At 45.1% G+C, this 14,575-nt stretch overlaps 1 protein-coding gene across 3 annotated transcripts in view; it reads left to right on the top strand.

The window, feature by feature from the left end:
- The first annotated feature begins 6,025 nt into the window (after positions 1-6,025).
- The window catches only part of SKAP1 (src kinase associated phosphoprotein 1), a 318,226-nt gene continuing 309,676 nt past the window's right edge, over positions 6,026-14,575 (top strand). For all 3 annotated transcript variants that reach the window (XM_006166116.3, XM_006166117.3, XM_006166118.2), the window contains exon 1: positions 6,026-6,074. In XM_006166116.3, coding sequence (XP_006166178.1) covers positions 6,029-6,074 — 46 coding nt within the window. In that variant the 5' untranslated portion in view covers positions 6,026-6,028. The remainder of the gene's footprint in view (positions 6,075-14,575) is intronic.

Here is a 14,575-nt window from a genome sequence, read left to right as displayed (position 1 = left end):
TTTGTTTCTCTGTCTCTTTCCAGTGATTATATACACCCTATAGCAAAATCTCTAAAAATTCTTTTTTTCCTTTCTTTATTCCATGATTCAGAGAGAGACGGAGAGAGCGAGAAAGACAAAGAGACAGTTATCTTCAGTAGGGCCCTTCCATCATAACCCATCCCCAGCTTCAGTCAGCCCCAGATCACGGGCATATACATATTCAGACTACTCGGGGAGGTCTCTGGCTTCAAACTTGGGAACCTTCCCAAGTGGGTCAGTCTGTCAGACCATTAGCTCACTACGCTGTCATCTGGCCCTCCAGTTCAACTTTAGACAATGGCTGTTCTTTTAGTATGTACCTTCATTCTCCTTAATTCTTCCCCTAAATAAATGGTTACTTCTTTCATACAGTTTTCCAAAAGTTCCCCTGTCAGCAAATGTCTAGCTTGTGAAACCAGCTATGGCCCCACCTGCCTCTCGCACAGATTAACCACGTGGACTGCCTCCACAGCTCACTCAGAGTGCACAGCCTCATCTGGCAGCAGCTGACACATTCTGAGTCCCCCTACCCCTACCCCGCCTCCATATTCCCAAGAGAACCAATCAAAGACAGAGAATGTCAGAGTCAGCAACCTCTTCTGTCTTCAGGGCCTCTGCTGGGCCTAGCAGTGCCCAAGGGAGATGTCTAATGTGGTCAGAGGGATAGGTAAGAGAGACACACACGTACATACAAAGGGATCCGGGGGAATAGGGAGGAAACAGGGAGTGATAGAAAGATAAGATAAAGAACAAAGAAAGAAATATTACGATTTAGATGGAGGAGGACTGGCAGTCGTTGCTCACAGAGTGAGTGGCTCAGAGATCCACCTCAGGTATTGTTCAGTTCAGACGGAGCTCTGCACCAGCACCTGAGAACCAGAATTCTGATGCCAACACAGCTCCTGGTGAGCTGGAGGACCCTGGGCAGAGCACTGGGTCTATTCTTTCATTCTGAATTTGATCCTCTGGAAGATCCTTTTGTGTTTCAATAGTACATCACTCTGTTCTGAGCCTGTGCCTCACTGAGAACCTGCTTATGGCGATGTCATTTGATATAATGTGAGAATCTGCTTCTTTTGTGTGTCTGAGGGCAGGAAATCTAGGCCTATGAGCTGGAAGGGGAGACCATGTGAAGTGCTGAGCAACAGTGTACGTATAATAGGACCCTCCTAAGTCATGGGGTAGGCTAATTATTAAGAGCAAGGCTTCAGGCAAGCTATGTACACCCTGCACTTTAAGGCTGCTTTGTCGATGTGCCCAAGTTAACATCTTATGTCCATCTCCTTGGACTCTCTAAGGTCCTTGCAGCTCAGTTTCTGGAGGCTTTGCAAAGCATGTGGTGAGCCTGGTTCTTGGCACCGACAAGATGCATCATCTCCCCTTCCGCATCCCTTAATGAAGTGTGCAGCTCTTGTCCTCATTAGGCCCCAGCATTGTCAATAAAAGAGTCAATAAACCTCACTGATGGGGTTGGGACCAAGAGGCTGAGATGCAGCAGACGCACATCCACAGGGCAGACGTCAGCTCCACCACGTGTCATGACCCAGCATTGAGGGATCAATAACCAGCTTGGAATAAAGCCTTAGACCCTGCCCTCTGCAGCCCCCTCTCCAGATCCATTCCACCCAGGGTGGAGCAGTGCCAGTCGGCTCCTGCTTTGCTTGCGGTTCCCACCCCATACCATCCTGGGTGCCAGATGCTTTTGTTTCTTCCTGATTGAGCCCTCTGGACACCCCGTGGATGCATATTCAGTGAGTGCCCACCTGGCATGAGAACATGGAGACAGCATCTCCAAGCAGCCCAGAGGCTGACATGGGCTCTATTTTCTGTCTTCTGTCTGCTGACAGTGTGTGAGGTGTCCCGGTGGACAAGGCGGTATATTTTCTGCATGTCGTGCTGCCGGACTCCATTCCTGGCTGCTCTGCATCTCCTTAGATACCCTTATCTTATCTAATTACATGGAATTTCAGATTAATTTTGTGGCCTCTGCTCCAAAGGACCTCTTATCTATGAGGGCCTTGTATTTTAACCTTGTCATTCCTTTGTTGTTTGCTTCGAAGGGGTGGGCAGATGAGAAGGGATGCAAAGATCTTGCTGGAATTGGGGCTGGGGGAGGGGAAGAAGACGAGGCAGACAGACCTGGGATTTGTGTATTCTGCTCCATCCCCCTGCCTGTGTGTGAGACAGCTGGCTGCTTTCTTCCATGACAGCCACATGGTACCCAGCCACACAGAACAGCACCCGGGCAGGGACTCGTCTGCTGCCAACCTCTCCAGATCGCTTTGATATTTCCGACAGAGCAGTAAAGGGCTCTTGACTATCACGGTTTGCCTTGCCTCTCTCCACCTCTTCTAAGACTCCTCCGTGTGGTTTCCATGGCTACTCCCAATCAGATTTGGCTTCCTGCGAAATTGGATTTCAAAGAAGGACAAGGCTTCAAAGGAATTTGTCCATTTAACAGAATGTCATTAGGAGTGAGGCTGACTGTTGAACCAGGGTCCTCAGATGATTAAGGAGGGGCTGCGCTCATGTGTGGAGGCAGGTTTCTGTCTGCAATGAGGAAACTTGATGCAACATGACAGTACCGTATTGGAATCTGCCAGTCACCCACCACACACTACCTGGCTCTGCACCTCCCGCTAGCCCCATCTCTCTAAAACCCAGAGACTGGTATGAGGTAGGATGGGTGCAGAATACCTACACTGTGAGTTTCTGCTCTTTCCCCCTTAGTGTAAGTAAGCTGTGACAGGTGATGAGACCTGTGAGTTAACAAACAATTCATTATCTTGTAGTCTATACTAGCATGTGCCACAATATTTTTAAGAAAAGGGGAAGGTTGGCAAATTTTTTCACATTGCAAACAGGGGAAGCAAGGCAAAGTTTAGGGTGATGTACACGGGAAACTTTGTTTCCATCGGTCTTTATTTATTTATTTATTTATTTATTTATTTAATGGTGTTTGCCGTAGGGTGTGTGCACTCACTGAAGAGAGACAGAAAGAGGCCAAGTGAGAAATCATCCCTCAGAGGGGAGGTGGACACATCACAATCCCTTCTCCTCCATTCTCCTCTCAGGATTTGGGCACACATGCACACACGTCTGATGTGTGTTTCAAGTTACTGGATCTGGGACTCAAACTGTGGTCAGCCATGTGGGAGTCCAGCACCTCAACTGCTACACCACCTGCTGCCCATTCTTGGCGTTTTTTAATAACAGTTTTAGACCTACAAAATTGTTATGAAGTGTGGAGAGTTCCCATATATCCTCCCTTGCCTTTCTTTTTAAAAATTTCTAGTAATCATTTATTTAATTTTATTTATCATAATTATTTTTAAATGTGCTACACAGCATGCATGTTCACCAGACAGAGAGAGATATATAGAGAGAGAAAGTGAGAGATTTGGGCACACATGCACACACGTCTGATGTGTGTTTCAAGTTACTGGATCCGGGACTCAAACTGTGGTCAGCCATGTGGGAGTCCAGCACCTCAACTGCTACACCACCTGCTGCCCATTCTTGGCGTTTTTTAATAACAGTTTTAGACCTACAAAATTGTTATGAAGTGTGGAGAGTTCCCATATATCCTCCCTTGCCTTTCTTTTTAAAAATTTCTAGTAATCATTTATTTAATTTTATTTATCATAATTATTTTTAAATGTGCTACACAGCATGCATGTTCACCAGACAGAGAGAGATATATATAGAGAGAAAGTGAGAAAGCAAGCTGCCAGGTCCAGGACTTGAACCATGGTTGGCCATGTGGGAGTCCAGTGCCTTAACCACCACACCACCTGCTGCTCTCTCCCAATTTTTAATACACATTGTCAGTTCTCTGAAATGAATCATAGCAGCTATAATTTTACAGGGGGAGAGGTGAGGAGGTGGTAAGATTGGTACTTGCTCTGGAGCCTGAAAGAGGCAGCTTGCCTGCTGCTATACTTTCCCAGGGCAAGAAGGAGGATGAGCCATATTCTCCAGACACTCGCTCACTCCAGCTTGTCTCCTTACTCCAGTTTGCTGCAACTTGTAGGTGGGTGATGTGACCATAAAACCAAGGGGCGATACCTGTTCAGATGGGAGGATGTGATAAAAGCCACTTAACCCTTACCATGTCGCGCCCCCAACTCTGAGGTTGTATCTCTGAGTGCGCCATGCCAGGAGGCAGGTCCTGCTACTATGTGTCCTTCTGGCCAGTGTCTTCTTGCTGCTGCCCCTTGCCTGCCATGTTGAGTCCATCATTATTCCCCTGGAGACTGTGTAAAGCCACTTCATTCATCCTGCCCATGTCCCATGTCCTCTCTTTCCACCCCTGATTTTTTATTTTTTTGAGAGATTTTCGCTATAGGGCGCGTGCGCCAGACAGACAGAGAGAGACAGAGAGACAGAAAGTGAGAAATCACCCCTCAGGGGGGATGGTCACGCCGCAATCCCTTATCCTCCATTCTCCTCTCGGGATCTTGGGCATGCACGCACACGTGCCCAGCATGAGTTCTAAGCCACCGGGTCCGGGACGCGAACTGCAGTCGACTATGTGGGAGTCCAGCGACATAGCCATTACGCTAACTGCTGGTTCCCCCACCCCTGATTCTTGATATGTATCCTTTGGTCGAATCTGAGATTAGAAATGGTACTTTTTTTCTTGATTTAGAGAGAGATTTTTGCTATAGGGCGTGAGTGCTCGCCATAGAGACAGACAGAAAGCAAGAAATCACCCCCCCCAGGGGGGATGGCCACACCGCAATCCCTTCTCCTCCATTCTCCTCTTGGGATTTTGGGCACACACGCACACACACTCGGCCTGAGTTTTAAGCTGATGGGTCCTGGACTTGAACAGCGGTCAAATATATGGGAGTCCTCTGCTGGTCCCACATATGCTCTTTTTGACAAAGAAGTAAAATAATATAGGTGAAGAAAGACCTATGAAGCCACATACTACACAGGGTTGGATAATAGGAGTTTGGGATAGGTCACTCCCCAACTCAAAAATTGTCAATGGCTCCCTAGTGCCCACTTAATTGAGTTAGAAAAACCCCCAACAGAACTTCAACTTGCCTTGACAACCATGGGTGCCCTACACCACCCAGAAGAAGATGACTACTAGCCGTTCCTCATGCAGGGGAGAGTTTTTCCATCTTCATTTTCTTTGCACCCCCTCCACCTGGAAAGACCTTCCCCCCCTGCCAAGGCCGCCATGAGTTCAGAGCCCATGTGTTCCTTTAAGCACGTAGATGCCCACCAGCACTTCTGTCCCTTCCCTCTATTCATCTTTCTTTTACCACCCATGGCACTCACACCCGTTTCAGGTATGGAGTACAGTTGGCCTACTGTACTTTTAAAAACATAAACTATTTTGAGATCATCATAAATCTACAGACAGTTGTAAGAAACAACACAGAGGGATCCTGTGCAGCTCTGCCCAGGTCCTGCCACTGGTAACACCTGGCCACTACAGCCCCGAGTCATGGCCGGGCCCAGCTCAGGATTGTGATTAGATCGAGAACCAGAGATCACGTCCGAGGCCCTTGGCTTTGGCCTGGTCGCTCCCCGTACCCTTTCCTTCACTCTCAGCCTCTGGGCCTCAGCGGCCTCAGCGAGGAAGGGGCAGGTTGGGTCCTTGTGTCCACCGCTGCCTGCCGCGCCACCCTCCCGAGTTGGGGACGCCGTATCGTTCATTGGGCTTCTGAACGTCCCCTTGAAACGTCGGGGCGTCGCCGAGGCAGCAAGGCTGCACGCGCGTGTCCTAGCACCGACCTCCTACTATTACCGGTGGGCGACGGCGGCGCCTGCCCGGCGGGGACTGACCTCTGCCTTGGATTCGGGCACCTCGGTGGCCCTGTCGACACGCCACCTGCGGCCCGACTGCTCAGAGCGCCGCGGTTCCTTTGAGTTGTGTGGCCCTCTGCTTTCAGAAGTGGGTGCCTGGCGGGGCGCCCCGACTCCTTCCACCCCGGGCCGGGTGTGAGGCCGCGCGCCCCCGCGCCCCCAGTTTTTTTTTCGCGCGCCAATGCAGGCCGCCGCCCTCCCTGAGGAGATCCGTTGGCTCCTGGAAGGTAACGCCCCGGCCAGCCCCAGACCCCGTGCCCTGCGCCCCTTCTAGAACCTCGAGGCTTCAGGAACACTGCCCCCCACCGCCAGCCGCCCCCTCAGAGTCCCTTCCCCGCACCGTGGGTCCACATTCTCTTTCCCACACGGCATCCCCATGCCTTCTCAGAAACCCGAGGCCGCTGAACTCCCGGGGCCAGGCCTTGTTCTCGCCCTTTCTGCGAAGGACTGCCCCCACATCGGCAGGGCTCCGGTCCTCGGCCGCCCCCACCCCAGCTTCATCTCCTCCCGCAGAAGACCAGCCTTCCTGCTTTGGGTGCTCCCAGGCTCCCAAAGGGCTGTGCTGGGCCTATCGGGTCCTATGGGCCAAGGCTTGGTGGTCCTCGTGTTTGGTTCTGTGCCCCACCCCAGTCTCCCTTCACCGCCCTGCACACGTCTCGGGGTCCCATTCCCCAACCCAAGGCTCACATCAGCGCTACATTTCTTTGATAGAAGTGCCCCATTGTGTGTGGTGTATTCACTTTCAGACCTCCTTGTCCAAGCAGTCCTTTAAAGAGTCAAGGGCTTGCAGGTGGCGGGTGACTCAGGTGCGGAACTCCCACATGGCCAGCCACGGTTTGTCCGGACAGGGAGACTTGAAACCCATGCGGGGTGCCTGTGCGTGGTGCCCAAAATCCTGAGAGGAGAATGGAGGAGAAGGAATTGCAGCGTGGCAGTATCCCCTTGGGGGGTGATGCCTCACTTTCTCTCTCTCTGTCTCTCTCTGTGTCTCCAGTGAGCACACTTGCCCTATAGCAAAAATATCTCTTTAAAAAAAAAAAAAAGAGTAGAGGCCAACCTCACAAGACTCAACAGCTACTCCTGCCAATGGAAAGACACGTTGACACTTTGCTGCGTCATCTGCTCAGTCCCCACTGTTCATGGGGACAGTAATTTTTACTTGCTTTCCTGTACCTTCTAGGGAACACAGAGGTCTGGAATATGCAGTTGCAGAAGGTCCCAGGAGGACACTGTTCAGAATGAAGCCTTTTGGCATCTAAGTGACATTTTTGACACATATTTAACAGATGGCTTGCTTTGGGCAGGTCATACTTTTGGCAAGCAGTGTTTTCCTTTTTTTCAGATTCTCACAATTTAATTAGTTTTATATCTCCATTACCTTGTTATCTTGGTCTAAATGCCTCCTAATCAAATATTTGGCAAGTCCTTTTGGTCTCTATCTGTAGCACTGTTTCCATTCTGGATTGCTTTTATGTAAAAACTGTCAACTAGGTATTTCTGTAGAGGTGAGATTTCCAAAAGTGGTTTTACTTAGAACTAGACTTTGGGAGTAGAAAAACATTTGCAGGGTCAGAGTATCATATAGATGTCTAAGAATAAGCAACAGAGCCGAGCCAGCCAGTGGCATGGTAGTTGATATGGCTGGATCCCCCATGGCCCACCACATGTTTCCAGTCCTGGTCCCGATGACTTGAGGCAACATGCCAGGCACACGTGCCCCAAATCCCAAGGATGGTGAAGGGATTGCAGTGTGGCCATCCACCCTGAGGGGTGCTTTCACACTTTCTGTCTCTCTGTGGTGATCGTATGCATCCTATAGCAAATTAAAAAATTAAAAAAGAGAGAAGCAACTTAACCTCTCCTCTGCTATAGCTTTGAATATTAGACTTGTGATGGAAGGTTGTAATTGTCTTGGTTTCTAGGAGAGAAGGGACTGTGGCAAAAAGTTTAACTCTGCCCTTGCATTTAAAAATACAGAGTGATTCTTTTTATTGCTCTGTCATTTAATGAGAGAAAACCTGTTTTATAAGCTTGTTAAACTTTGTGTTCAGCCTTGTTAGAAAATTCCTTTTTATTTTCAGAGACTTGCAATGAACTCCATCCCTTCAGCAGTTTTGATGTGCTGTTCTTTATTGTTCAAAACTGACACTTTGGTAAACAACTCATTTCTGCACCTGCCACCTTCCTTTAGCTTAGATTATTTTCTTGTTAGCTGCCTGTTTTTAATTGAAGTCTTCAGATCTCCTTCTAAAGTAGTACCTTTGTTTGCTGACAAGTGGAGCAGGGTATGAATGGAGATTAATTGCATGTCACATACTTCTGTATCAAACTTGCTGTGTCTTAACAATCTCTGTTGGTGCTCAGGTCTTTACAGTATATGGAGAATCTGAGGTTAAATTTTAAAAACAGAATTATTTATTTTATTTGTTATCATTTAATTTGCTGTACAGCATGTGTGCTCACCAGAGAGAGAGAGAGAGAGAGAGAGAGAGAGAAAGCAAACTGCTCAGTCTGGGACTTGAACTACGGTTGGCCATGTGGGAGTCCAGCACCCTAACCACTCTGCCATCTACTGGCAACCTGAGGTTACATTTTAAGGAGTTTTGTTGGTGAATGTAGTTCAGGTTTTTTTTTTTTTTTTCCTTTTTTCTTTTTAGTTTGCAATTAGAGTTTGAATCTGAAGGTGACTCAACCAAAGATTGTATTGAAAAATGTTTAAAGAATATATTTTCAAAGGTTCCCATAATAGCAACAACATATTGGTTATAGGTTTTATTTTTTATAGGACAGTGTTGTATAGACCAGTAGTTATTCATTGTGTAACAAATAATTTGTGGCTATTAGAAAGCCAAATTGCCCATCAATTTGTCATCTGTTCCTGTTTACTTGTCGCCCCCACCACACACTTTTTAAGGTTAACTGTTGACAATTTGAAAATATGTAGGTCCTGATCTCTATATAGTTGCTCAGTGGGAGGGAGTCACAGGATGTGAGAGCTGCAACTCTAAGGCTGTGGGGTGGAGTTTCCACAATGAATTACTACTTTCATAAACCAAGACATATGCATTTGTGCAGTGATTTAATACTGGCCATCTCAGAGCCATAACTTAAGCATTTATTTATTTATAACTAAACGAGCATAAATGACAGGAGTATTTTTTGACATAATATGTGTGCTTTTAAAAATAAAATATGCAAAGCACTGTGAAAGGTTTATACCAAAATTTGGCAAATGAAGTAGGGGACAGAAATTCTGAAGATCAAAAATTAATGGTGTTTAAATAGAACATTTGAAAATGTTTCGTTTGCTCCAGAAACTTCATTCCTAGGAATCAGTTACTAAAGTAAAGCCATGAAGTACATGCACAAAGATCCAACCTAAATGTCCATGAGTTGGGAAAGGCAGGATAATGGGTGAATGAATTATGGGAAGTCTGTTTCATGGAATGCTCTGCAGCCATTAAAAAGGATGCAATGGATCTATGTATGTGTTGGCTTGGGATGTGTCCATGGCATGTTTTTAAGACTAAAAAGCAAAAAATGCAATAGTGTATGTAATATACCATGTTTGTTTGAAAATGAAAAGTGAAACCAAAAAGGCCCATATGTTATATATGCTTGTGTAAGCCTAGGAAAAAGTAAAAAGGATTTATACCAAGCTGTTAAACCAAGCTGTCAACATTGGCTTCCTTGTGAGATGAGTGAATTGGGGAAAGAGGAAGCTATTCATTTTTATTCCATACATCTTCATTTTGTTTGAATTGTGACAGTGACCTTGTACTACTTTTATAGTCAGGGAAAAAACAACCAATAAGGTTATTTAAAAGAAAAAAGAACTGGGCTGGCAGGTGGCATGGAGGTTAAGGTGGCTGGATCCCACATGACTGATTCTGTGGTTCAATTTCTGGACTAAGGTTTGAAAGCATGCCACGTGCAGTGTGTGTGTGTGTGTGTGTGTGTGTGTGTGTGTGTGCCTGAAATTCCGAGAGGAGAAAGGAGGAGAAGGGATTGCAAAGTGGGCAGAACCCCTGGGGAGTGCACAGGGGTTATAGTTTGAAGAAGAAGAAGAAGAAGGAGGAGAAGGAGGAGAAGAAGAAGAAGAAGAAGAAGAAGAAGAAGAAGAAGAAGAAGAAGAAGAAGAAGAAGAAGAAGAAGAAGAAGAAGAAGAAGAAGAAGAAGAAAGAGCAACAAACAAAAGCCCTCCAAAGAGAATTCTGTGGGGCCATTAACCATGACTGTGATTGTGCTTTTCGCATTTTAGCTCTGCAGAGTGTGGAAGCTGAGGAATTTTAAAAAATGCTCTCTTGGGACCAGCACTTGGCGTAATAATGGCTATGTTGCTGGACTCCCATGTAATCGACTGCTTTGAGTCCCAGACCCAGTGACTTAAACTCAGGCCGGGCGTGTGTGCATGAGTACCCAAGATCCCCAGAGGAGAATGGAGGAGAAGGAATTATGGTGTGGCCATCCCCCCCGGGGTGTGATTTCTCACTTTCTGTCTCTCTGTCTCTCTTTCTGGCGAGTGCACACACCCTATAGCAGAAACCTCTAAAAAAAAAATTGCTCTCTTGGATTTTGGGCAAATGTCAAAGCAGTGAAAGGCTTCTAGAGGAACTCAGGAAACAGCTTCCTCAGATAGACTCTGTCAAGCTCTCATATAGAAATAGTAACTAGTCCGCTATCAGCAAATAAGTGCCTTATAGATAAGTAAAATGAAGGACGACTTCTGAGTTATTGAAAGAGGAGGAAGTATTCAGGTCTGTTTTCAAATAATAGGACTACAGAGGTAGAAGTTATCTCTTTGTTTTTGTTTTGTGATAACCATGCTGAAAACAAAAACAATGGAATGCTGGCAGTTGGCATAATCTTGGTTCCACAGATACAAACATAATCGGTCTCGTCTTCCTGGTCTTTCTAACCTCCTTTTTTGAAGTCAGAAGCAAAAGAGGTGAGTATAAAGGAGGTGGAATAGATATTTCTTTGGCTCACAATTTGCCCTGTGTGATGGATGGGACATATTGACTTTACCCTGAGAGCTGATAGGTTCCGAATACCTACATGGTCCTTCTTAGAATATGGATTTAAGCCAAAAGATCATCAACAACCTGGCTGCTTATAACAATTGCTGCGTTAACGCTGATTCTGATATGGCTGTACTTACTTATTTTTAAACTTCCTTGGAAAGAAGCAGTCATTAATCATTTCCTTCCAGATCGTTCTCCAGATTTGTATTGGTTGACGCAGCCAACTGTTAACTTCTTTCAATATTGTAAACTCCACCTATTGGGAACTTACAGGACTGAGTTGCTCTGGATAGCTAAAGAGATTTTTCTGGAACTTTAACTTTTTATTATAAACATTTGTGATCAATTGTATTTTTTTCTAAAATGCACTGGGAACTTTTCTTCTTTAATCAATGAGTCTATATTCAAATGGTCCTCTTTTGAACACTTTTTCACTGAGTTGCTATAGTTAAATACCTATTATACCTTATGGAGATGTATTGCATTTTGTAGAGACATTTTGGGCATATTCGCCCCTGAACTGCTTTGAGAATGTCTGTGTCAATTTAGTTTTTATTTTTTGTTATCTTCTTCCTGCTTTTAGGTCAAGGTCTGTTACTTTCCACTATTCTCTGTGTATCTCCATCTCAAACGCACCAAGGACCAGCAGTTAGCGAAATGGCTATGTTGCTGGACTCCCATGTAGTTGACAGCGGTTCGAGTCCCGGACCCAGTGGCTTAAACTCATGCCGGGCGTGTGTGTGTGTGCATGCCCAAGACCCCGAGAAGAGAATGGAGGAGAAAGGATTGCGGTGTGGCCATCTCCCCGGGGGGTAATTTCTTGCTTTCTGTCTCTCTCTGTCTTTCTGGCGAGTGCATGTGCCCTATAGCTAAAAACCTCTCCAACCCCCCCTCCCCCAAATTGCTTCAGGAACATCCAATAACCACTTTTGTTGGAATTAAGATCCATGTAAAAGAGATACGAAGGATTTTCTTGATGACCAAAGTACCCAAACCTATAAGCATGGACTTTGTGACATGTTTTTAGGTTGTTCAGAATCCTGTTTTTGTTCGTTTGTTTGTTTTGTTTGTTATAGTTTTTACTATAGGGCACATGAGAGGCAGAGAGAGAAGGAAAGTGAGAAATTACCCCCAGGGGGAATGCCATGCCGTAATCCCTTCTCTGTTCTCCTCTTGAGATTTTGGGCATACACACATAATGTGCTCTGTGTGATCTTCATGCTATCGGGTCTGGAACTCAACCATTGTTCAGCCATATAGGAATCCAGAGCCGTAGCCACCAGGCCACTTGCTCCCTCTCCCCCTGCCCCCCCGTGTATTTTTCAAGCCACTGGGGCTGGGATTTGAACCTTGGTTGGCCATGTAGAATCTAACTCCCTTAACCATTTAGGCTATAGAGTTGGCTCTGATATATTTATTTTATAATCTATTTCTCCCACTCCTTGATTGGATAGTTACAGGATATTTTTCTGTGTTCTCTGAAGTATCACTAGTTTGTGTCAGAGTCTTATATATTTTTTTGAGATATATTTTTGCTATAAGGTGCGTGCGCTCTCCAGAGAGACAGAAAGTGAAAAATCAACCCCCTGGGGTGGGGGGATGGCCATGCTGTAATACCTTCTCCTCCATTTTCCTCTTAGGATTTTGGGCACACATGCACACATGCCCAGCATGAGTTTGAAGCCACTGGTTCCAGGACTTGAACCATGGTTGACCATGTGGGAGTCCAGAGATGTAACTGCTATGTCATCTTCTGGCTCCTAGGGTCTTAGACTTTTTAATGATTTTGTTGGGTATGTAGAGAACCCTGCTGATTTATAGATTTAGATCTTTCTTTGACTTAGAAAAGTTTTCTTCTATTGCCATGCTTCTGCTCCATCTTTTTATGATCATACTGGGGCTATATTATACATGTACTGAACCCGTATCTGCGGTCTCTATTTCATTTCTTTTTTAAAAATAATTATTTTATTTAACTTTATTTATTTATGTATTTACTTGTTTTAATTTGACCAGAGAGGGACAGAGGGAGAGTGAGAGTGAGAGCGAGAGAGAGAGAAAGTGAGAAAGCAAGCTGCCAGGTCTGGGATTCGAACCACGATTGGCCGTGTGGGAATCTAGCACCTTTAACCACCATGCCACCTGCTGGCCCCTCTATTTCATTTATTTGAGTGTTTAATTTTTTACTGCTTTTACCATGATTTTAATTTAGCATTTATTTATTTTTATTTATTATTTATTTTCAGTTTGTCATAGGGTCCATGTGCTTGCTAGAGAGAGAGAAAGAAAGAGAAAGTGAGAAAGCACCCTCCCCAGGGAGGGGTGTGTGTATGACCACACCACAATCCCTTCTCCGCCATTCTCTTGGGATTTGGGGTACACACGCACATGTGCCTGGCCTATTGCTGGGTCCTGGATGCAAACCATGCAGTTGGCTGTGTGGGACCCAGCTGCCTTAACCACCATTCCATCTGCTGGTCTCCAACATTTATTTTTAAAATAGTGTCTATGTATTCTTTCCTCATCACTCATTGTTTCATTTTTATTATTGATTTGTCAGAAAAGTCATGACGTATTTTTCTATGTTTTTCTATGCAAAAATGCGTCATGACTTTTCTGATGACCCAGTACATCTATGAAGCTTTGGGTTATATATATAATGGCTTTTTGGATTTTGTTCAGAATATGAATTAGAAAAATTCTGATCTCTGTTTCTGTTTCTTAATACTAATGTTCAGCTGGCTGTATCCTCTCAGGTTCTTCAGGTGATCTTTTCTTCTCTTGAACTTCAGTGTTTTCTCATAGGTACTGTATATTTTCTTTTCTTTTTTTTTTTTTAAGAATTATTTTATTTAACTTTATTTATTTATTTATTTATTTTAATTTGACCAAGAGGGATAGAGAGAGAGAAAGAGAGAAAGAGAGAGAAAATGAGAAAGCAAGTCACCAGGTCCAGGACTTGAACCTCAGTCAGCCATGCGGGGGTCCAGTTCCCTTAACCACCATGCCACCTGCCGGCCCCTAGGTCCTGTATATTTTCTTTGTGGGTAGGTAGGTAATTTGTCTAGATTCAAATCCAGACTGCCACTTTCTTACTATCTGCTTGACCTTGGCAATAATGATGTACCTGTCTCATATAATTTATATGAAGAATAAAGAAGTGAGGGACCAGCAGTTAGCATAATGGCTATGTCGCTGGACTCCCATGCAGTCAACTGCAGTTCGAGTCCTGGACCCGGTGGCTTAAAACTCACGCCAGGCACGTGTGCGTGTGTGCCCAAGATCCCGAGAAGAGAATAGAAGAGAAGGGATTGCGGCGTGGCCATCCTCCCTGGAGGGTGATGTCTCACTTTCTGTCTCTCTGTCTGTCTCTGTCTGTCTGGTGAGCGCACACACCCTATGGCAAAAACCTCTCCAAAAAAAAGAATAAAGAAGTGAATATTTGAAAATAACAGGATAGTATATTAAACACCAATAGGGATGGTAAATAAAATTTTATTTATTTTTTAAATTTCATTTATCTTTATCATTATTATTATTATTACTATTTTGGAGAGGTTTTTTTTTTTTTTTGAGAGGTTTTCACTATAGGGCGTGTGTGCTTGCCAGACAGAAAGAGACCTAGAGACAGAAAGTGAGAAATCGCTCCCCAGGGGGGATGGTCATGCCACAATCCCTTCTCCTCCATTCTCCTCTTGGGATCT

This window comes from Tupaia chinensis, unplaced genomic scaffold (genome assembly GCF_000334495.1).
Source record: "Tupaia chinensis unplaced genomic scaffold, TupChi_1.0 Scaffold144171_1, whole genome shotgun sequence".
NCBI classification, from domain to species: domain Eukaryota; kingdom Metazoa; phylum Chordata; class Mammalia; order Scandentia; family Tupaiidae; genus Tupaia; species Tupaia belangeri.
This window is presented reverse-complemented; position numbering and strand designations above follow the sequence as displayed.